At 35.2% G+C, this 25266-nt stretch overlaps 1 protein-coding gene across 1 annotated transcript in view; it reads left to right on the top strand.

The window, feature by feature from the left end:
• LOC124634535 (suppressor of lurcher protein 1-like) overlaps positions 1-25266 on the top strand; it is a 375250-nt gene that overhangs the window by 43142 nt on the left and 306842 nt on the right. The window contains exon 2 of the mRNA XM_047170146.1: positions 2854-2912. Within this exon, the coding sequence (XP_047026102.1) occupies positions 2886-2912 (27 nt within the window). The 5' untranslated portion in view covers positions 2854-2885. The remainder of the gene's footprint in view (positions 1-2853; positions 2913-25266) is intronic.

Genomic DNA, 25266 nt, shown 5'->3' with positions numbered 1-25266 from the left:
AACAGTATCTGTGAATTTTTCTATTCCAAATCCAAACGAAAATTAAAAAACAATGAAAAATTAATAATCTGATTGTTGTTCAAAATCGAAAAAAGGAATCTCCAGCTTTTGCAAAATTCCTTTCTGATTAAACAGTTTCATTGTGAAATCTCAACATTGTTCGTTTATATGAAGTGATTTACAAAATTTCCTCAATCGTTAAGGCTTTCATGTCGATCGCAATTTGTGTATTGTTGGACTCGGCACGCGATACAAAACTGAGTTTTATTATTTTATAAGCATTTTCTTTTATTGTTAATCAGGCAGAATTGTAAATCATGTGTGAGTGCAAGAATTTAAGGTGGAAGTTAATTTATTCTGCCAACATTGTGTTAGCAATTAAAATAAAAAATAAAATAAACATTTTCTCAGGTATTTTTTGGTTATAAAAAAAATACGCTATGTTGAACTAAGTAGTATAAAATGTTGGCACACTACTACAATTAAATACTAGTAAGAAGAAATCATAATTATAGGGGTAGACAAAGAAGCTGAAAACCCATATTTTCTAGTAAATATCTCATAATCATTGACACATAATCCTACTTATATCATTGATACTTAAATAAAATAATAACCACTCGTAAACATTGCTGTTACCATTCACAATATTAATAAATATAATTCTAAGAAAACCGCTTATGATACGCGAATAAGCTGCTTACACGTTACACAAGCATTCTATTAAAATTGCATCTTGTATACAAGGTTATGTAGATTACCTACTAACTATATGCTTATTAGCTGGCTATGCTTAAAAAGAATATTGCCTGCATTCAGCAAAAAACTTTGCTGGAAAAATAATCTTGCTAATGGACGCTAGAAAAAGTAAACAACAGACTAAGCAAATTAGGTATTAGAATAGATTAGAAAAAAACAAACATGTTTTCTTTGGAAAATTACTGAAAAAATGAGCTTGTTTATTTTATAATTGGGCGTTTTTATAAAAAAAAGCGGAACGTATCTTGGATACTCATTCGATCAAGGAACTAAAATCTACGACCTTTTATTTATGAGAGCCTTCATGTAGGTGCTTTCTTGATATATAGAACTTAGTTTCTAAGCAATATAAAAGCTTTATTGAAATAGATTCTATCGCGATCACATTTTGGAGCTAGTAACTGCCAAGTGCTTCAAAATTTAATTTAAGTTCTTATGATCTCGAAGCAAAATTACAATTTATAAAAGGACATGCAACACATACCTAAATATGGGGGTTACCGAACGTGTTTTTCCTGTCTGTAAATGCCATTTTGGTCCAAAAGTGCTGAAAGTTATAACTGGTAACATTATTTTGTAAAAAGCTCTATAGAACAAATAATTCCAAAAACTGAAAAGGATAAAAATATCCCAGCAACGCATCGGTTGAAATGAAGTCAAAATGAAAATCGGCTGAACATCGCTACATACGGTAAACAATACGAAGTAATTGTTCGATATCTGTTGGACTGATCGGAAATAATTGTCCCTCGTTTGTCATTTTTCCATTAAAATAAACGTTTTCCGGTTATACACTCTGAGTAGAGATGTGCAGAAGCGAACGATTCATTACGACTCGAGTAGGCGATTAATTGATAGCAAGAGACATTCACATGTTTCGGAGTAACTCAATTAAAATAAAATATAAAAACATTTGTACAAAATTGATATCGCTATAATATTTTTCATATTTTTTTTTGATCATTTATAATCTGGTATGAAAGAACTAGAATTGTGTAACAGATTAAAATGTTATTTATTTTAGCAATGAAAAATATAAATGAATAATTCATTTTGAATTGTTATTGATCGATTTATATTCATCTCTTTATTTTTACCTTTACCCATAACTAAGCTAAGCATTTATCACCGTAGAGTTATTAATGTTCATAATGTTCATTATTAATATTGTGCTATTGATTAATATGGTCATTATATAGTGATTATTGTATAGGATTCCTAGTGATAACAACTTAATTCGACCAGTACATCATTTACAGCTTATGCATCGTTATTTTTTCTTTTATAATAATAATAAAATAAATCTTTATTTTTCAAGTAACAAGACTCAAAAAGTGTTAGTAACAAAGTTCCGTATCCTATGTTAGTATTCCTATTCTACGTACTAACCTAAATACATATGATATGTGAATCACCACCGCACATCTATCACCGAAGTGGACAGCTTGCAGCAGCGATTCACATATATACAATCGAGCCTGCTCGCCACACATCTCAGAATAAGGTTCAGAATAAGGTTCTTCAGAGTAAGGTTATATATCTACATTTTTATTTTTCAGAATTAAAGTTATATCTTTTACTATCACACACCTAATAAACCAGCAAGATATACGCAGTTCGTGTTGTAAAGTTTTAAATGAAACTTTAAATTTCGAGTTTGTTGCATATCTAGCGGTGGATCTAAACAAAACAGGGTCGCGTGCGGCTGGCGTGACTCAAACTAGCACCCTGGTGCTACACTACATTCGTAGTACTCACTCTTAACATTTTTAATTGTTACATCGTTAATTTTTCGGGTAATAAGGTTTATATTTTGTACTACAAAATTTCTGCACTCAAAAATTGTTAGGTATAAAATTCTATAATTTAAAAAAATGATCTTTTGATCTAACAAATTAATCGCTACCTCATTCTGTAATACACACGTTCTAACACGTCACTTCACGGCACAAAATATCAATAGACTTGTAAGAGTATTATTTTATTATACTCGTTGTCAAACATACATGCGTCTACTGACAAACGGTTGAGATATCCAACCTAATTGCATGTGTTTTAATATTGTTTTACTAACAAGAGTTTCTCTTGTTTCAGGATTGATCTGTTTGAGGCGATGTCGGGTAACCATGGGGCGAAGTGGTAGTGCAATGGAGGTTTGTACAGTTTTTAAACAAATATTATAATTATTACTATATTATAACTAATATTATTAAAAGAAATTCTGTCTATATGTCTGTATATCGCGCTTTTTAGCCAGAACTGTCGAACCAATTAAAATTACATTTGATACACTCATAGGCTAGTTTTAACCCAGTTGCGGTTCTCTGGAAAGGTGGGCGACATAAAACAAAAAATATCAGTACAAAAATGTCAGAAACAAACTTTAGAACTATGCTCAATTTCACAATTTCATGTCGCTAGAGCTGTGACAACAAAGTATTAAAACGCGCTACCCTGGGAAGAGCATCGATCCTCTATCAAAGCGAGTCGCATCGTTAATTGGTTGCATTGAACTCCTATACCATATTCAGTACTCAATTACTTGATAAACTACACATATGTGCAAACGAACTTTGTCTGTCATACGATCACGGACTAATTAAGCATCGGAAAGTACAGCTGGATTGAGTAGCGCAGAGGAAATATTTCGATTCCTAATCGATTACATTTTCCTTTGTGCATTTGCGTTAGTATCGATAAGCAGTTCAGAACGATTGGAATGGTGAAATAATTTTTTGGTTGGGTGTAGTCATTTAAGGTAATTTGAATGGTTACAATAAAGTTACTACTTTAAACGGCAATGGATGTAGGTATTCATATTTGAATGTTATGCTCTTAAGCAAATTGCTTAAAAATTGGATCACCATAATTTTTTCCGTCACGATTTAGTGTAGTGTGTGACCAGTGACCGTGCCGAAGATCGAACATAAATATTCTTGGTAACATAATGGTAAGTGATATTGTGTTTTAATTAGAAGGTATTACCGCGTTAATTATTATTCTTGATTCTGCGCCTGATCTCTCTCCGGTGGTATCGGTTTACCGCCGAATAGTGAGTGCACCTGTGTCTGTGCAAATTCTTGTGCTCTATACACATGTGACATGTCCCGCGCAGCTGACTAATCTCCTTGTATGAGATCAGCAATGGCCGAGAATCAGCTAGGAAGACAACATCAAGACAACAACAATATTTTTTTCTTGCAGCGATATTCTGATATAAAAACGGTCGTTACAAGAACAATAAATGCATACTATTGTCCGTCGTAAGATTTCATGATACATTCTACTTTTATACAGTAAACACTTTGGACGAAGAATTTAATGGGGATTATGTTCGTAAGTTTTTTCGCCCTGAAACTTTAGGGATCGGACATAGTTACCTATGTGAAAACAAGTTAACATACATCAGTCAATTTGTTTTTTGCTACGAGTAATACAAGGTAAAATCTTACCATTCTTCGATTATATCGCATTGTTGGCTTACTTAAAAATTGTAACACTACTTGCCAGTCCATAAATAATTTGCTATCCACATTTACAAATCATGAGTTTAGCACCTTCTCTATAAAAGTTAAGCTCATATAAACAAAGAACCATCTTAAAATCTCAACCCACAAAACAATAAACAGCCACTGAATATCAAAACTAAAACATTCACGAAAACAAACCGACCGTACCGAGTTCCAGCATTTTATTTTTCACGTAAATATGGTTGAATATAATGTATCATTATTAAAATGTCGCTGCACATTGAAATGAAAAAAAAAAATAACACATAACTGAACGTATTCCAAGTGTATGTTTGTTGGAAAAACGCCAGTTACTTATAACCAGTTTAAATGCAGTCCTTATGGGTTCCGCGACGGGTCGCGATCTTGGCCGTCGCTCGCTCTTTTCGAGCGAAACGAGCAGAATTCTGAGCGAAATCTGAATTAAGTTGGTATTCTGAATTCGGTTATGTCTGTTAAGGTGTTTGTTTAAAAGATTGTGTGATTGAATCATAGAGTGATATTTTTAGGGTTCCGTCAAACACGACGTAACTAAAACATACCGTTGAGGAGTTCTCTCGACTTTCTCACGTCAAACTTCTAAGCCAAGCCAATCAAAAGATACAGCCGATTATGTCGATATTTTTAACAAATTTTCGACACTCGCAAAGGAATCAAAACCTACAGGATACTTCCCGTAAACTCAGAGTCTTGAAATTTGGCATGAAACATTGTCATATAATGCAAATATAGGAAAAATTCCGAAAATCTCATTTTTTTAGTTATACAATGTAAAAAAAATATTTTAATAAAATGAAACTTACTACCTTATTTCTCACGAACGAATAAAGGTATCAAATTGAAATTTATACCAAATACCCAAGTCTATTGTCCCTTTAGGCAGTGAAAAAATCAAACTTCTAAGTTAACGCGATCAAAAGATACAGCAGTTATACCGACACCTTAGACGAATTTCCGTCACACGCTAGGGAATCAAAACCTACAAGGTACTTCCCGTGAACTCAGAATCTTGAAATTCTACACGAAGCAACGTTATATAGTACAGATAAAGGAAAAATTGCGAAAATGATAAATTTGAAGTTACATAAAATATAATTGCCTCTAAACTGTGAAAAATTTTAAATCATTCAAAGGTCATTGGGCACCTTAGTATGGAAACCATACCCACGGCGGATACGAACGAAATATAGCGCAGTTTAATGATAAAGGCTCTGATTTACTATGGCATTAGTCGCATCAATGTGAACCATGGGAATCTAGAGAAAATCAGGTGTAAACATCAAATATTTTCCTCATTTCAAGGGGGAATTTAAACGACCAAGTTTGACGGATTTGAGAAATCATTTCTTTGTAGTGAAAGAGTATACTCGCCGTTTATTTCCATTGTCATCAGGACAGGATCTGATGATGGAAATCCTGAGAAACCGAGGGCAACTATCAGAAATTGTAGGCATGCACAGGTTTAAAACTTGATTCTCAGATGTATGTCTGGTGATACTATCAAACAGTAAAGGTTTAGAGCTTACCTGATGATGGAGACGTGAGAAAGTCGAGAGAAATTCTCAACGGTATGTTTTAGTTACGTCGTGTTTGGGCTTATATTATTCGTATTGACGAGAACTTTTCACAAAAGTTAAAAATAAAAACTTTTTACAAAAAAAGAAAACAACTTCTAAAAACAACAAGAAAACAGTTTATATGCATCGGTCTAGATCTCGGTGGTTAAATAAATATAGATGCATCCTCTAGACACCGACTTCTAGACCGATACACCTAACATCATTTTAATTTCTTTCTTGCTTTTGTTTTCTTGTTGCTATTTTATATATTTCAAATTGGATTTGTTTGTAAAATGCTACAAAATAAAATAAAGCCGACTTTATAAAACAAAGAAAGGGACAGAATTACACTTTTGTCAAGGCTCTAGAAACGTAAAGCCAGCAGCCCCGAATCCTACTCTCTAGCAGTCGTTGTTACAATTCGACAGTTACAAGTCGTCAGGCAGTTTCGAAAAAAACCTGAAACTGGGGCTCGTTAGGTGATTAATCCCTCAAAAATAAAAGATCCCATTAGTAGTGAATTCTCATCACCTAAAATAAAATAAGCTCCAACACAAGGTTACGTTATAAATTGTAAAGGAGTTCCCATAACTATATCTGATCATTGCTATCGATCCCACAATGGCAGTCAAACCTATTAACGTGGAAAGTCTTCGCCAATACGAATAAAATAAGCCCAAACACGTGGTAGTTGCAACATACTGTTCAGGAGTTCCCTCGGCTCTCTGTAGTCTCCATAATCAAATCAGCTCCAAACCTTCACTGTTTACCAGTACCCTCAAAAATACACTCACATGTCTGGTTTTGACTCGATGCGTGCCTACAATATTCAAGAATTGCCCTCGATGTCTCAGGGTTTCCAGATCCTCATCAGACCCTGGTCATCCGAATTGGCATCTTCCTTCTTTATGAAAAGTCTTTAACAATAAAAACTAGCATTGCAACCTGTACAATCCTCTAAAACTGCTTGAGAAGAAGAAAGAAACGTCATACCATTCTCCACGATTTAAAACTACTTTGATTCATGTCCGCCACTTTTTGCAAAGCGGGTCAGATATGCCCAATGACCTTAAAGACGCAATTGGTTATTTTCAATCAGATTTCTGAATGATGACTATAAAATGTTGTAAATAAATAACTTTAATAAAATAACTTTTACAAGGTACTGGCCTATTATTTTAGTTATATTATAAAATAAAAAATATTAACTCTTTTGACTCTCACGAAATTACCATAACTATGATTGTTCTAAACTGAACGGTTGGCGCGAGACTCACTTTTTATCTATACAGGATTTGTACGGAACGGAACCCTCGGTGCGCGAGTCCAACTCGCACTTAGCCGGTTTTATTTTTTTGTAGAATAATCAGTAAGAAAAGTATGTACATAAAATATCCTAATAAATAGCTTCTAAGTCTAGTTCTAGTTCTAAGTATATCTTATACACCAATGGCTGATACAAAGGTGAAGGAAAACATCTTGAGGAAACCTGGACTATTAAGTCTGAAATCACCAACCCGCAATGAGCAAGTGTGGTAATTAATGCTCAATCCTTCTCCATGCGAGAGGAGGCCTGTGCCCAGCAGTGCAGACGATAAAAAGGCTGTAACAGTAATAAATAAGCAGCGTCTACTAGTATCTATGTATGTGTCAAAGTTCAGTAACAACAAAATTTTCAAAGCGCAAATGAACTACCCACTCATCCAAAAAGAAAAATAGGAAGTAAAATAAGGTCCCAGAAAAATATGTTCGAGAACATTCCAGAGATAAAATTACTCCTTGAGAAGTTTCGATTGAACCAAAAACTTTTTTAATATCAACTTTAATGATCACGATTTTCGTACAGTTTTAATGAGAATATATTTCGGTTTATTTGAGTTTATTAAATTCAGAACAGATCAGTTGAAGAAGTATTCGATTAATAAAATTAGCAAAAAAATAGTTCAAGGTTGTGTCCAGTATGAGGACTAGAATGATTTTGTAAACAGGTCAGGATATTTTGAAAAGTTAAGTATAGAGACTTCACTCACAAAAATCTGACGCACCGCAGACAGGTTTAATTCCGATCAAAATTACGGTTGACCCCGTACATCACAAGTCCTTGTCATACAATAATTCGATTTTCCGCATCACCGATGCTAATTCGGTCTCTACTCCGGCCATACCGTACATACCAATGTCAATAAACTCTAAAATCTCAATTTCACGTGGGGCTTAATTGTGGGATTAATTGAGAAAGGGATACGGTTACAAATACACGTGCGTATGTCTGCATCGTAATTCAGGGCATAACAGTAGCGAGCCGTGTAAATTACATTGTTTGTCAAAAGACGTATTCGGGTCACGGCAGTTTTGTTTGGTTTCGCATCAGTTTGATGTGTCGCGATGAAACCACGTAAATAAAGGTGTTCCAGCGTGTTCTCGTTTTGTTAGCGTTTTTTGAAGGTAAACTTTGCGTGAAACTGTATGTTTGTCAGTTCGTTAATTAGGCATCGTTTGTTTTAGAAGTAAATTGGATCAGGGTGTTGTGTTCATGAAACATTACGGCGTCACTCTCTAAATATTGTTACGATATATGTTTCGATTTACATAATACAGTTTCCAATATCGATCGAGTACCTACTCCATTAAAATTTGAAGTAAGGCAATGTGTTGTTATTGAATTATGTTCACTTACCTATTGAATAATTGGATTACACTCGATCCTTGTTTTGCGTAAATAATATAGATTAATATTGAGTAATTTAATTGTATCGAAATCTGTGGCAGAACTGTGAAACAAAACAACCTAGCAATATGAACCGAAATAACCTCGGAACTAAATAGAATGTAGCTAATAAAGAGCTCGGCGGAGTTCATAATTGAATTGTCCATTTTTGGTAAGAACAAAGCGTCGACGAACATTGTAACCGCGGACATGGCGGGGACATTCAGAAGTTTGTGAAAAAGTGCTATAAAATAATGGGGTAGAGCGGAGCTTGTCAGGGCGACATCCTCGGGTTCTAGTTATGAAACTGTACCGAGACAAGGAACATAGATACTGCAAAACTTACGGGCTTAAGTCATAAGAGGTTGCGGCGTCGACAGAAATGCTTTGGCTACTAGATATCGTTTCGAAACCGCTTCAACTTTCGATGAGTCTATACAAACCAAAAAGACAAATAATAAGTTAGAATTACAAACACAGAGAGATACAAAATTACAGTATACCTCCCCATACAAAGATGTTGCTGTTGTATCAATGAAAATCCATTGCACAATGAATATAATATCGCGTTACATTCTAAGCCCGCTACATCTTATGAATTGTGCGGCACTTCAGAAGCGCGGCAGCATAGTTCAACGTTCGACAAACGATACTCCAAGTTCCAAACTCGGTCTCGTGCTGTATTTTTTTTGTTTGTCGTTAAAACACTGGACCAGATGAAATTGTTACAAAAATACTTTAGTATTTTAATATTTTTCATCATTTCCACTAGTGCGGACTTCGCTTGTTTTTTTGTTGTTGCTATTTGGTTTTAAGAATAACAGGGAGGATTATTCGGGGTTAGAACGAACTCATATTAAGAGGTAATGGCAAACTGGGTTGCTAGGTTACTAGGGTTATTTAAAGTACCACATATTGTTGGTTAGTCAACAAAACTTTTCGTTTCTACAACAACATAAAATCTAATTAATATAATAATTATGCGAAGAAACATTAATTTTCTTTATTATGTTAGAGTTCAACGGAAGGTATTATTATTTAACATTTAAGGTTTGTTTGAGGACATTGAAAGTGACAGGTTTTAAGCCCTTTGTCAGCCTGAACTAAAACAGATATAATTAATTAAGTTAATTATATCTGTTTTATATTTGAATATATAATTAATAATATTCTAAAAATAGTCAGTGCAGAGGCCCTAATAGGGGTTTTTATAATGTTTAAAATACGAAGAGTTTGATTCATGTAAATAATAAAACAATGTTGAAAAAATGCACTGACAAAAAACTTCTTACTACTTCTTATCCACGATGACATTCCAAAAACTAATCCTCATGACAATATTACCCGAGCAAATTACTCAAATTCCCGTCAAAATTAGCATAAGTGGGTCCTCATTCTAGCCGCAACTTCCACATTTGAAGCAACAAAGGAAAAAGTTGGCCCGCACTGGGACTTCAGGCCGAGACAATTCGTCCCAATTTAGAATTCAACAGAATTACCACACTTATAGAGTTTATCACAAAGTTCTGTATGAAGGAGCCTTAAGTGATTTTACGATGAGTGTGAAACATTTAAAAGTTGGCTACTTAGTAACTTTATTAATATATTTTTTTGTTGTATTAATGCTTTGTACTTTACATTATGTTTCAATTGTGTCGTGTGTTGTGTCCTCTTTGAAAGTCTTAGTATCACCGACTACCTGGATTAGCAAAAGGTCGGTTGGTTAGGAAAAGTAATTTTCTAATCAATTAGTTTTTATTTATCTATTCTTTTTTCTTTTCCTACCCAGATGATTGTCTTTAACATTTGTTACATTATACGAGGATCTTCAAGTTCTTTTGAGTTCCAAAATAGTTCGAGGTATTTGGGCAGCAGTGTGTTATCTGTAAAACTTTGCAAAGTCGCTGGATACCCGCGCATTTAACTTTCTTTTTCAAACTATATTTTCCTTGTCAATAGAGTAACATACAAATTACTGAGTAACAAATATAATATCGGCTCATGTTTAAAATTCCATGTCAAATCAAAAGATAGAGGAAGAGAAATCGATACTCAATCTATCGCTGTAATCGCACCCAATCTCTTAGTACGTCATAAAAAATATGAAAAAGGAGTCGTAACAGTAAAAGTTTTCTCACAAAAATAAATTCTATGTAATTTACTGTCTGACATATAACTACCTGGAATTTATTCAGATGAATATTCATGTCGACTGATTCACTACCAGCTGAATCAGTGTTACCTATAAAATATGGGATTTTTACGAACAGAAAAGTGAGTTAGTGGGTGCTATCAATTTTTCCAGAAGCCATAACGACAATTTTAAGCTGGTCCAAAGTTCGGATGCAATTTAATAAAGTCAATTACCTTTTTAAATTTAATCAAATAAGTCTGCCATCTCAGATTTCATTAAAGGTTTTTTTATTCAGAAAACTGTTCATTTTGGTACGTAATTATTAAGATTGAGATGTGCTGAAGTAGGGTGAATAGACGTGGTAATAAAAGACAGAGACATCTTGGTATAATAGGCAATTTATTTTCTGAAGATGACTCTTTTTGAGTATGTAGCCTTGGTATGTTTTGGAGTCAGCTTATGATAATAGCATCGGCTTTAGTTATTAAACTAGAATAATAGCATTAATTCTAGAGTAAATTTGATCGTATTAATAAACCTATTTGTTTATTCAAAAATGCGATATTAAAGGTGACAATAGAAAGGTGAAATAACTCATACCTGTAAGTAAATTCAACTATTCTAAATATAAATCGACGCTGTAGAAGTACATAGATAGCTTATTAAACATTTTAACTGCTAAATACATTATACAACGTCTACACATCAGGAAGTAATTCCTTAGAAATCATCTAAGTAAAATTTTGTAAAAATTAAATGGATCTTAAAACAATTCACTTAAGTAGCATCGTAACCCAACTCGGCTCTAATTTGAAGAGTGATCAGCTGACACAAAAGAGAATAATTGGTACGGCGGCGTATATAATTAACTTTAACTTTTTCCTACTGACTTTTATTTGGGTCATTAAATACTCGTTTTTCTTTTATTTGTTTGGTCCTGTTGAAAGAAATAAAAGAAAGTGGAATTATTAAGCTGTTTTCTTGTCGCGCGTTTAGTAGGACAAAGTTTTCATTAGAAAAATGTGTTACTTGTTACAAAAATAAATTGTGTCCTAATTACGGTGCTTGGAAAATAAATAAAGATGAATAAAAAATAAATATTTTCAGTATCCAAAATTTTCATAACAGACAAAGAAGAAATAAAAGGCCTTTTTTGCGCTAACTGAAATTATTGTTCTAAAAATACACTTTTATACTTCAGGTAAGCTAAACTTTTTTAAAATAAACCTCCTTTAAACGTGAAAAATATAGCACTAAGTACAAAATTACAGAATAAATTAAACACCAGCGTCAAATTTAAATATTCGGAACTGTATCCAAACACGAACTAACGCTATTTCCTTCTATCAAACGCGTTGTGCAAAGGGACACTAAGTACCTGCCTAAATTTCTAACAAAGCGAGTTTCCACATTAACAAAGGATGTTCAGTTTCCTGCACCCAAGTTACCGGACAGCAACATGGATTCTGAAAGGACAAAATAGATAATCGTTATTAACAACGGATGCTGACGCTATAAATACACACATTAGAATGACCATTCGATTTAGTTGTTCGAATTTAACTACCAAGATAAAAGGGGGACACATAAAATGTAATGTCAGGTCAGATGTTCAGTGTTCACACATTAAACTTAGTAAAGTATCGATTAGTCTCGTTTTAGTGTTCAAGATATTCTAGGGTAAAAATGTAGAGAATATCTATGTGATAGTGCAAGTTGACGAATTGAGTTACAAAGAATCGGTAGCTTTGTGTCTATAAAGTTGTGTCTCTATGGAAAAGCTCATTATGGTTTATGTGTGTTGAAAAAACAAAAGACTCTAAACTTATAAAATAGTGCTAATTTTCTATCGTAGCTAAATATTTATTGAAGTTTACTGAAAGAAGACGTATGATTCATTCTCAGGTCTCATTCTTCAAAAACAGTACATAGCAAACTACGAGATGCCAGTTCGTATTCAGAAAGTACCTACTTACATAAGTTTTGGATACGAACACCATCGCTTGGGAAGTTGTGACGCCTCGGGCGGTTAAAACCTTCAGTTTGTACATAAACAACTTGCTTTGTGCATTGGGACCCAGAGATTCGAGGGTATCGAACCAATTGCACTGGAGTATCATTTATCACTAATACAGAGTGCAAAATTGTAACGGATATATAACTTTAGGATTAATTATTTAAGGAGAACTTTATAAGATTTCATCTAGCGTTAAGGGCCTACTAAGTGAACCATTCAATATGTGAATTTAAGCATCTAGCAACTGAACATTATGGCAATGAACTGAATTCAGCAGAAATGACTAACTGCGTTCACATCACCTTTAGCAAAGATTTTTAATTAAATCTGATGAACATTATTCTGAAAGGAATCTTTATCACATAGGTGCTTCTTACATCCATATACGAATTTTACATGCCGTCGCAATTTACAACAGCGTATAAGTTCAGACAAAGGCGGAGGTACTCGTAAATATGAAATCTCTTGGAGATCCGGAGACGTTTTTGATATTTGTAAAGGGATGTCGCTTCGCGTATGCACAAGTTTTCGCGTTTGAAGCTTACATTATACGCTTACGTCTTTATTTCGACTTTGTTCCTTAAAGTTTTATTTTGTTTTGTAGGTACATATTATATTATCAACATTTGTAATTTTGTATGTAAGTGCTGTGTACATATGTAGTACTTTGTGTATGATTTATTCACCTTAGTGTGTGATGCATGTGTTACAACTTACGTTTTATTGTAAATAAGTCGGTGAAGTACCTAATATAGAAATAAAAAATATTGTTCGTGAAAATAGCTAAAATGAACTGTAAGCTCGTTATTTTTGCAGGTTAGTTGAGTACGACATGCTTGTGTTTTATATTCCCGCCGTGATGGTAAATAAATAGTAAAAACCAACTAACTGTTGTTCAGTTTGTGACCGAAAAACTATTACCAAATACATCCCGTTGCTAATATTTTTTAAATTTAGAAAATTCGTTTGTATCTTGTTTTTTTGCGATTGGGTTACATTATGGTACTTTAATTTAAACATAAACGTGCTTCATATTTGGTATCCAAAAAGTTGCGTAGACATTTACAGACCTATTATTTAAAGGTATAGGTAATATAAGATTCCTCGTGAGTATCTGTGAAGATGCTACAAGTTTTCGTGTACACAAAACTTGGTAACTTTTACCTACTTATCTTGGACTCCGTGACGAGACGGAGAAAGTTAAATGAGGAAGAAAATATATGGGTCGTTTGGTGAATCCTCACTCCAGTGCTAATCTACAAACTACTTGATAATCTATTATTTGGTTGGAAACGTTTTGTTTTTGATTGACGTCATGACGTGTCCCAAAAAAACGTTACAAAACACGCACTTATTCTGCACATGTGCAGAATAAGTGCGTGTATTTTTATACAAAGTTTACAACATTTTCATTTTATTTTTCTACAACGTTGTTAATAACTTCCAAGTTATTCATTATATTAGCCTAAACCTTCGTTAAATGAAAACATTCGTTTTCGTAAGAAGATTTCAAATTAACATAAAAGTATTTTTTGTAATAATTACGTAATTATGCGATTTTTGTTCTTACTTGATAGAGTGCCTAAGAACCAATTTATTTATTTTGGTGACAGCCAAAAACGCTATTTGCGTCACAGTAACTAAGTCGATCTTTAACTTGCCTTAAAGATTAACTCTCTAGATTCATCGTCCGTTCAGCAAATGCAATGTCAATTAATTGAAATTTGTTAAATACGGTATTGCTTGCGTCGATTAAACTTTATTCCTGCTGGCGAAGGTAAAGAGAATCTATTTATTACTTTGATTAAATAATATTTGTAGTTTATTTATATTTAATGTTGGTTATTGCGTCTTGGAATTAAGTATAATTGCAGTTCCCGATGAAATTAATTTATAACGAAGTTTTTAAACAGTAAACAGCAGACTATGTATGTATAATAGCCGTATTTAAGATTGTATTCAACGCTCCATATTTGTACGCAAGTCAAGATTTTAAAATAAAAATAAATGGTACCTATATGTTCAGAATTAACTCTTATGAGGGTCACCAACAACCTAAACCATAAGATGTTTACCCATTCACATTCTTAACAAAAACAACATCCACATGAGACAGTCCCATTAACTGAAGACTAAGTACTACAACTGTAGGCTCGTCGTCCACTGCCATGAGAAGTCTAATCCGCTCTTACGTTGAGCGGCTTGTTAAGCGACCGATAGCCGAGTGTGTGCTTCTGTTGTTCGAAGTAAAACGGCGTAGCTATCCTCTTCTTGGTTGTTTTTGTACTTAGGCCGTATTACTATTTGATATCATTATTTGCCTCCGTTTGAACATTATTTCAAACTTTAATATTATTTACAGGTACTGAGTAGCTATCGATTAAAAAATATTTTCTTTTTGAGAATCCATTTCATAAAAAAAAAAAAAATAACCCGAAAAACAAAACATCCTAAATATTCGTTCTTGTTGTAATTTTTTGTTACTTTTTTTAAGAAAAACATTTTAAAGTTCAATTTCTCTATGTACCCATGTCAAAGAAAGTAGATTCCATCACTATAACTTTGACACCTCTCACACCATATGCATTCGAAATTCGTCAGATTCTCAAAACACATTTTACAACATGATTAGGATAGCTAAAAAGGTGCAAGGTAAGGGCATCGAAAACATTTGGTAAATTTAAAACACCAGTGGGTATCGCTTGTAACGTGCATAATTTCAGTAACATCAGTAGTTCTAAACAGTATTTGGAGGTGCTATAAATTCGTGTACGTGCTTATAGCTGTACGGGCGATATTTTGTCAAGCGATGAGAGCGTTTGTTATTTTACAATGTTTGTCACTCCTGGTTTCGGGTACATAATAAAAGCGTTGGTGGCAATGTGTTGCTTAAATTTTCCGACATATTTTTGTTGTAATTCTTCTGACGTTGGGAATTTTTCGCTAAAATATGTTGCTATTACACATTATCTTTAATTTTTTTTTTTATGACTGTTGTTTGAAAACAACCAATATATTATTTAATGTGGGAACGGATTTTAACCCTAACATATGTAGGTGAGTCGTCTAACCGTAAGTTTTGTTCACTCCAGCTTTGTTTGACGTACATAGACATGCGGGCAGAAGCAGTTCACAGTACAATTATAAAATCACCAAATATAATGACAGCTTTCGTTAATGATACACATAATATAAAACAAATGTTCCGAGTATACATTACGGTGTCTAAAAATAACACAATTATCCGTTAATCGTCAACGAATAAATACTATGTTTCAGCATTTGAATAGGTACAGTTTTACGTGTCAATCACCTGTCAAAATCAGCTATTTTTATCCTATTTTTTTCCTCATTATTATTCTAAGTTAAACTTTACGTATCTAGTTATTATGTTATGTATGTGTTTTGAAGGTAAGGAGCTAAAGCATTGGCTAAAGCATTTGAACTTTTTAAAATATTATAGGCTTTATTCATATTTTCTAAATATCAAATTCCTAATATCGTTAGTGTCATAAAACTTTCATTTACTAAAGTTTTAAATTAATAACAATACAATCTTTCAATAAGTTATGCAATCGTTGATCTTTTTGCTTTTTGAAGATCCTTCTTATACCTACACAACCTCACAAGTTTTCAAGAAAATTCTAGGATTCTTAGAAACAATAATATTCACTGTTCACTGAATAATCAATTGCTTGTTGAGACAGGCAATTGTTCAGGAAGTTTTCCGAGTTCAACGAACCGGCTTGAAGAAAGAAATTGATCGATATGCATCGCTATGTTGGCCTGTTACAGTTTTCCATCGTGGAAAAAGGTACGTTTTAAAAATAGAACCAATGAGTACGCAGGATTGGTAACTTGATATATTTCAATAAGTATTTATTCGAAGCCCCATTACTGCGTTAGTAGTGTTATAAGCTTTCTAGTTCACTATTTTTCATCAGTCTTTTTGTTACTACCTTAACTACTTTCGATGCTTTACTGATACCAAAAGACAAACAAAATACGTATCCTACATCCCAAAACAAAATTCTAAAGAAAATCTCATTCAAACTCGAAGGCGAAACTCGTGTCAAAACATACAAAGTTCAGTAAAATCAAGCTCCGTATATTCTTGACGCGTCTTTAGCAACTTTAAAGCCGACATGATAGCCAACATTAGCCGTGAGGAGACATTATCGTGTTGTAAACCTGAGATTTAACGGCGTCAGGTAACATACTGGCTGGTACTATTGTACCAACCTCTAAGGGATTCTACAGTGGGGGTTAGTGGGGGTTCGTACAATGAAGGTTTTAAACATTGGGGCCGAGGTTAATTGTTGTAGGATTGCGTTCGACTTTTTAAATTGAGTTTAACGTTTGAAAATAGAAGTTCGATCGATAGTGTAGTCTCTTGTTTTTTTTTTTTTTGTGTTCAAATACAATGTACCTAGAAGTTGGTGTTGTAGCTCGATGTTACAATATTTGTGTCATTCTGAAATTTCATTGTTTTGGTGTAAGTACGTCTGGCGACGTAGATTTGCAAAAAAATGCAAATGTTGCCTTAAATATATGTCATCATTAACCACAGAGAATGAAAAAATCCTTTAAGCAATTTTCACAAATACCAAGTCCGATTGTAAAAAAAGATTCAAGTAAAATACCACATTTAAATAAATTGCATCGTCCATTTGGAGGGCCTCTCTATCATTCTGTTATAAAGAACCCTATAAATTGCGGTCCAATTTATACTTTTCTGTTACTAAGGGGTACTTAAAAAATATAAGAAATATTTTTTTAAGAAATCATTGTTTTCTTTTGTTTATTTTGTGAAAATAGGTTCATATTACATAGGTATCTTTTTGCTAGAGGAATATTTTTCCTTGTGAAAATGAGGTAGGTTTGAGAAGTATTTTCTCTTTAGTTATGTAGGTCAATTACTTACGTTTTTTTCTTCAAATTTGCACTGAAACACTTTAAGGTGGCACGTGTCTGTAAGAAGCGTCAACATACTTAGTTGATGTCACTCGCAAATATTTTCACCTCGTAAGAGAAAATGACTGGGAAAAAAAGTGTTGTTTGGTTAAAAGTCTGTAAGAAAAAGCACTCGAAAAATGTAGGTCTAGATCGTACCAACAGACATAAAATGTATTTTGTAAGCAGGAACAAGAACAAGAATTGATTATTTTGGAATTGAACTGAAATATCTAAATGTACTATGACTTGTATACTGAAATATATAAATTATCTATTAACTTGAAAGTGAATACATTAGTTTAATTTATATTGATAATTTTTGGTCCTAAGCTTCATCTGAATTCACAGAGAACTATGGGCAAATGGATCAAAAGTAGCCTATCCCCGTTTCATATACACCAGTGAATCAATATGCCACAATATTACTTCGGCTCCAATCTAGATACTATGGCTTAAGCGTAATGTGCACCAAATGTTGTTCCACGCAATAGACTTCTTTAGTAGAACAGGCTAATTCCATACCCAGAAGGGTGATATATTAAACACCGCCTTTCTATAGTACAACAATTACAAGGCAGTATTATCAATCCTTTGTTATAAAGCGCCCACCCGCCGCGCCAGAACGCGACTGTAAAAAATTCATACTTTTCGTACCTATATAATCCATCATGGCGGATTATTTCATGAAGGAACGCCAAATGATTGAAGCTAAAACAAAATGTTCTATTAATCTTATATATTAGATACATTTTTTTGTACGTATGAATATAAAGGCTTATGAGAACAGCGGGATCAAAATGAAAGGCATATTTTGCTTAAAAAAATATCTTGGATATTAATATTTGTACGAGATAAGGGTTATGAAAGAAACTAGCATTGTGTAACAGTTCGTATGTTGTAAATAATACGTCATTCTTTGGCTGGAAATAATAATGTATTCGGTAAATATCAATCATCTTACGTATAGCTTTTTGTTCGCATGTAGGTACAGTTTGGTGCGCCGTTTTCGGCCTGTCTACATTCTACATTTAGGAAACGGCTGTGCCTTATTTAGTGCTAAGCTATGCCTGTAAGACAAGAATGAGTTATGAGGTCTAGTTTTTTAATGTAGGTAGACTTTGTGCAGGCAGAAAAGTAACTACTCAAGTGTAGTTTATTAGATCAAAAATAGCTGATTATTACTTTTTATTGTTAAAGAATATAAATTAATTCATGCTAACAAACTTAAGTAAGAAGACAATAATAGTCAGAGTTTTCATCTCCAAAATTAATAAATGAAACCGCTTTCGAAGCGTATAATTTACTTATTTCTTAATCTCCGAAATCAATTTATTTATATCAAACAAACGCAATTACAGAGTTAAACCGCAAGCCTGGAAACAAAACCAGGCACTAGCTTTATCCCAAAAAAACTGATTAAGATTATTTTAAAAGCTCCCAGCGGCACCCACTCTATTTGAACAAAACCCACCCAATTTAAATACGTCACAGTGTGAATGCCGGCTCAAGGAATGAGGCGGCTCCTTAACTCTGCATGCTAACAAAGAGTACAATAAAGACTTTAGTCAGATTACCTACATAAAACAAAAGACGGGTAATGAACTAAGATTCAGTGTTGCGTCATCGATTTTCTTTTGTTTATGCTTATACGACCTCGGAACAATGTAGTTCTGCCATTTTAAACCACTAAGGTATTATAAAAGTGAAACTCTAATTCGAAATATTGAAAAAAAAAATGTTCTGTATTCAAAACCAATTGTGTTTGACCGCTTTCATTACGGCTGTCGGTTGCATAGAAAATTGAACTATCGCCACCAGTTTAGTTTATTTGGCAAATCAACTTTTGGAATTAACACGGACCGCGCTCCGGAAAATATTGTTGCATATTACTAAAGTGAATATGGAAAATGTTCTTTCCTTTTCTGGTATTATTTGTTAGCATAGCAGCAATTCATAAATAGATGAATTCAAAATATTGTTCCATGGTTTGTAGGAAAATGTTTGGCATAAACTGCACTCAAATGACGTAAGAGACATCAGATGATTTAGATAGAAAAATGCTTTATTTTGGAAATTTGTTAAAAAATTCTAGTATGATAAACGCTAAAACATGTGCAGCAATATAAAGGCAAATATGATCGTATTAACACAAGTGGCAAAGTATCATGATTGTTCAGCTGATGAAAATATAAGAAGATTACTCACATATTAGTGTTAGCTATTTATTCTATTGTTACTATAATTTTTGTATTTTAATTGTAATAATATTGATTTAATTTTTAAATTGTTGAATTAATGGATTTGATTTTAAAATAAACTGTTAAAAGTTGTGAAACGATGACACTCGGTCGGCCGCCATCTTGTTGTTTACGTCTATAAATGCAAGCGGCACAGCAACCGAGTGTCATTCGTTACTTGAGTTCGTTACCTGTTCACATCAACGACATTAGATCTCGTAAGTACTTACTTTCTTTGTTTTGCGTCATTTATGCTGTTCTTTAATATTTACCTAATTACCTAATTAATTAAACTATTTATATTATATTGTATTAAACTATTGCAAATGGATCAATAAGTGTTATTACTTGCTTAGAAATATATAAATCATACCTGTATCTAAATGTTCTTTATCATCTCCTCAAATAAATAAACCTACTTAGTAATATTTGTATATTTTATTATTTTACCATCTTATCCCTTTTAAATTAAGGGGTCTGACATCTCAGAAGTGGGATTAGAATCAATGTACTTTATATGTATCTATGTACTATTGTTTATGTATCTATGTACTTTATATGTATGTACAGGGTTAGCTTGAAGCATGCCCTAATACTTTAAAGGCAAATTGTAGCCGAGATCCTAGCGAAATTTGTTTTTTTTTACTTACCGTAAGTATCATTTTATTTTATTTTCATTTATTCATTTCAAGCTTCTAATACAGGTTGTATTCTAATTATGTGAGTATATGATAGCTTTATGTAATTTTCCGGTTTTACAATAATAAATAATAATGTTTATCTATAAACGTGAGGAAAACAGTACTTGTGCCATTTTTTTTAAATCCGCAGGATAACAATGGAACATTCAGGCTCTCCTGTGTTGCCCTCTGGCAGCGTGTCTAGCCTGCAAGAAGTGGGCAAACGGCGCCGTCGTAGCTCGCTGGGTGTATCCAGTCCAAGACCTCAGCATTCTTCCAGTCGGCAAGCGCCGGACCGGGTCCCAAGCCGGTTGTTGCTTAGCCCAACAAGACCGGGATCCAGTAGCCAGCAGCCAAGAGGGAAGACACCAGGCAGGTCTCGTGAGCAACAGCGGAGCAGAAGCCGAACGAGCCGTCGGTCAAGAGAGATGCTCTACGAGCATGGATCACCGCGGCGGTCCCGAAGCCGAACGTGCCATCGGTCAAGAGAGATGCTCCATGAGCATAGATCACCAGGGCGATCCCGAAGCCGAACGTGCCGTCGATCGAAGGAGATGCTCGATGAGCATCAATCACCGCAGCGATCCCGAAGCCGGTCTTGCCATAGGCCCCGGGAAAGGCCTAGGGGGCGACAATCGCCCCAGAGACTTCGAAGCCGCACCAGCCAAGCAGTCTACCATCAGCGCGGGCAGCGGTCGCGCAGCCGTGGCCAGCGGCATCACTCATCTCGCCGCAGTCCCAGTCGGCCTCGGGACGTGAGCTGCCTGGGTAGCAGTCGGTGCGGGTACAATAAACACCCACAACGGACCAATGAGCCACAGCCAACGGATGAGAATAAGGTTAGTTCAGCATCACCTTGTCTATCTAATTCCGATAATAGTACTTTGAACATGTTAATACAGGCCCTTAAGGCGGTCGCTCCTGACTCAGATAAAGTAAATCCACAAAAGAATACTGTACCCGAGTTCGATCCTGCTAGGAAAGAACAAACCATAACTATGTGGCTACACAAAGTAAACGAGTGCGCCACTATATATGGTTGGTCTGATAGGCAAATTGTGCACTTCGCGCTTCCCAAATTAGCGGGGGTAGCCAAAAGGTGGTACGAAGGTCTCCCCTCAGTTTTATTTTCTTGGGATGAGTGGCAATCTAAATTACTGGCGGCTTTTCCGTCAGATGAGAACTATGGGCAGATGCTTAGTGATATGCTAGCTAGGCGCGCTAAATTCGGAGACTCGCTAGAAGATTACTTCTATGATAAAATAGCCCTTATAAATAGGTGCTCTATTACCGGACGGAAGGCTGTAGATTGTGTACTGCATGGCATAGACGACCGCTCTGTTAGGCTGGGCGCGGAGGCGGTACAGTTCGATAATTTAGACAAACTATTAACTTATTTAAGAAATTCACGACACGTCAAAATCAATCCCGATAAACGCAATTCTAAACCTCTTCCCCTTAAAAATTCCACCGATCTTTCTCAGTCCAGTAATCAAATGCAATCAACTTCATTTAAAAGGAAAATACGTTGTGCCAACTGCAAGGCTGACGGACATATAGTTAGTCAGTGTAGTCTTCCTATAAAAAAATGCACTAAATGTTTTAGAATAGGGCATGAGACCGAAAAATGCTACTTTAACACATCTACATCCGAGAAATCTGTAAATAGAGTTAGTTCGGATTCTGATGCTGGTCAAAAATTCATTAAAACCGCGCTAGTTAATAACGTCCCTATAGAGGCATTTGTAGATCTTGGTAGCGAATGCTCCATGTTGAAGGAGTCTTATTTTCCTAAATTAGGAATCAAAGCCATCGAACTCGATGGTTTACCTGTTTTAAAAGGGTTTGGCAATTCTTTCGTGACAGTTTTAGGGAGAATTAATGTACAAATTGAAATTGATGGTGTGGGAGCGTGCACGGAGTTGCTTCTGGTCCCAGATAATGCTATGAAAATGCCACTGATGATAGGTCAAACATACACTGAGCAACCACATATATTAATACATAAAACCTGTGAACGATTCGATATTTTGTTAAATCTTACGAATGTAGTAACACATAATAAAACCGGTTTGCACTCTTTAGAGTCTGTTATAATATCAGGCCTGACTGTTGTGAAAGTTTATACTAATCCAAAATTCACTGGGGTGTTGTTTGTTGAGGGTGGCTTAAGAACTAAGAATGGTGTTCATCATTATATACCTACCGGCATTTATGAGTTTAATGAAGCCGGCGAGGGTGCGATTGTTATTAATGGATTGAATTCGAAAAAATTTTCTGTCATTAAAGATGATTTAGTTGCTCGTGGTAAAATGGCATATGAAGAGACCAAAAGAGACATACTCCGCGTAACGGCCCAGGACCATCAAAGTCAGTCAAGGCCCATTACATTGTCAGATTTACACATCGGTAACTTAGACAAATCAACGTCTAACAGCCTTTTGCTGCTCCTTAATAGATTTCGTAATTGTTTCGCATTTTCAATGTCCGAATTAGGTAATTGCCAAGTATCAGAAATGTCAATCTCTTTACAAGACAATGATCCTGTAGTATATAGACCGTATCAGTTAGCCACAAAAGAAAAGGAAATAGTTAGGGAAATGATTGGTGAACTGCTTGAAAATGATATTATTAGGCCCTCTACCTCACCGTACTCAAGTCCCATAGTTCTGGTTAGGAAGAAAACCGGTGATTATCGCCTCTGCATAGACTATCGGGCTTTAAATAAAAAGACGGTAAAAGAAAACTATCCAATGCCTCTTATTGATGACCAACTAGATGTCCTTTCAGGAAATAACTATTTCACAACCCTCGATTTGGCATCTGGCTACTACCAGATTTCTATAAATGAGCAAGACAAGCATAAAACTGCATTTGTCACCCCTGAAGGCCACTTTGAGTTCAATAGAATGCCTTTCGGTCTCGCTAACGCCCCTGCCACCTTCCAAAGAATCATGCATCAGGTTCTTGGTAGCCTTCGTTATAAAGAAGCTCTAGCATATCTAGATGATATTATTATACCATCACCCGATATTCCTGAAGGTTTAAAGCGACTAGAACTCGTATTGCAGGTTTTGTCTAATGCTCATCTTACGTTAAAACTAGAAAAATGTGTTTTCTTTGGACAGTCCGTAGATTACTTAGGCTTTGAGGTCTCAAAAGACGGTATAAAGCCAGGGTCTAAGAAAATCTCCGCGGTTGAAAACTTTCCTTCCCCGACTAATCAACACCAAGTTCGGCAGTTCTTAGGATTAGCTAGTTTCTTCCGACGCTTTGTACAGGGTTTCTCTATACTGGCTAGACCATTAACTCAACTCCTTAGGAAAGATGCCGCATGGGTATGGGGACAAGATCAGCAAACCGCTTTTGAAACGCTTAAAGATAAATTGGTTCAAAAACCCATTTTAGCTTTATATAATCCGAAAGCTGATACTGAGCTCCATACCGATGCGTGCAAGATGGGCATTGCCGGCATTTTACTACAAAGGGACGATCAAGCCAAGCTAAGGCCAATTGCTTATTTCAGTAGGCAAACTACGCCAGAGGAGCAAAACTATTCCTCCTACGATTTAGAGACCCTTGCCCTAGTAGCCTCTCTTCAAAAATTTAGAATTTACCTTGTAGGGATTAGGTTTCGCGTAATTACTGATTGCAATTCATTACGAGCCACATTTTCAAAACGCGATATGCTACCACGAGTTGCCCGGTGGTGGACACTCATGCAAGAATTCGACTTTAACATTGAATATAGAGCAGGGGTGTCCATGAGCCATGTCGACGCCTTAAGTCGCAACCCACCTGCCGATCAACAAATACAGTATTCTGTCTGCAATTGTTGAGTCACATACTCAATACCATCGCGCCGGGTGGAGCCACCGGCGACTGCACGAGCGACGAGCGCCGGCTGCCCCGCGCGCCCTTCACATCAGTCAGCTGTTGCACCGCTTCGAGCACGGCTGCGCTTACGCACTTCGTATTTTCCGTCGCGTTAATATTGTAACATATTGTAACAGTCCCTTATTTTATTATACCATTTTATACAGTCCACCAAGTTTAATTTACCATCCGAATCATCATCTAATACAACACATCACTGAGCTATCGTCGCGATCATTGGTCCTTCTCCCGTGAAGTTGAAACCAAAACGGAATTTTCCAAATTCAAAAAGCCAACGGTTCATCGGTTGGAGAACAAAGAACTTCGTCTTCGCCTTCAAGCTTCGCGGAAGATCATCATTTTTGCGTGTCATCGTCTGCATTTGGGTCTTCGTGAACGTCGATACGGCTACGGCAGCCGTCTTTATCAAGTTCCACCAACGGGCGGCGCAAAAGGAGGTCGTCGAGCGAGGGTCTTGAGGGTCTTCATACATCGTGCCAGCATCGCATAATTCATCGTGTGTGGTGCTACATATTCGTTCGCATTTTGGTACATTGAGATTACCGGCACGGTTTCATTTAAACCGTCTTAGCCGACGTCAAGTCAACGGACGAACAATAATTGGGACTGCATCAACTCAGCGTTTGCAAATTACTTCTCAAGATTGTCGTCGTGCATCGAGAAACGTGAAGAATCTCCTCGTCACAATCAACATAAGTGGTTTGCGTCAACAAAACCGTGAGATCGTTCCAATTTATTATTCCTTATTCACATTTTCATATTAATTATTATCATAGTAATCATACTTCCTTAATTTCATTCCCATATTGCT

The sequence above is a fragment of the Helicoverpa zea genome, chromosome 11 (genome assembly GCF_022581195.2).
Source record: "Helicoverpa zea isolate HzStark_Cry1AcR chromosome 11, ilHelZeax1.1, whole genome shotgun sequence".
Classification (NCBI taxonomy): Eukaryota; Metazoa; Arthropoda; class Insecta; order Lepidoptera; family Noctuidae; genus Helicoverpa; species Helicoverpa zea.
The sequence above is the reverse complement of the archived record's forward strand: the minus strand, read 5'-3'. Positions and strand labels throughout refer to the sequence as shown.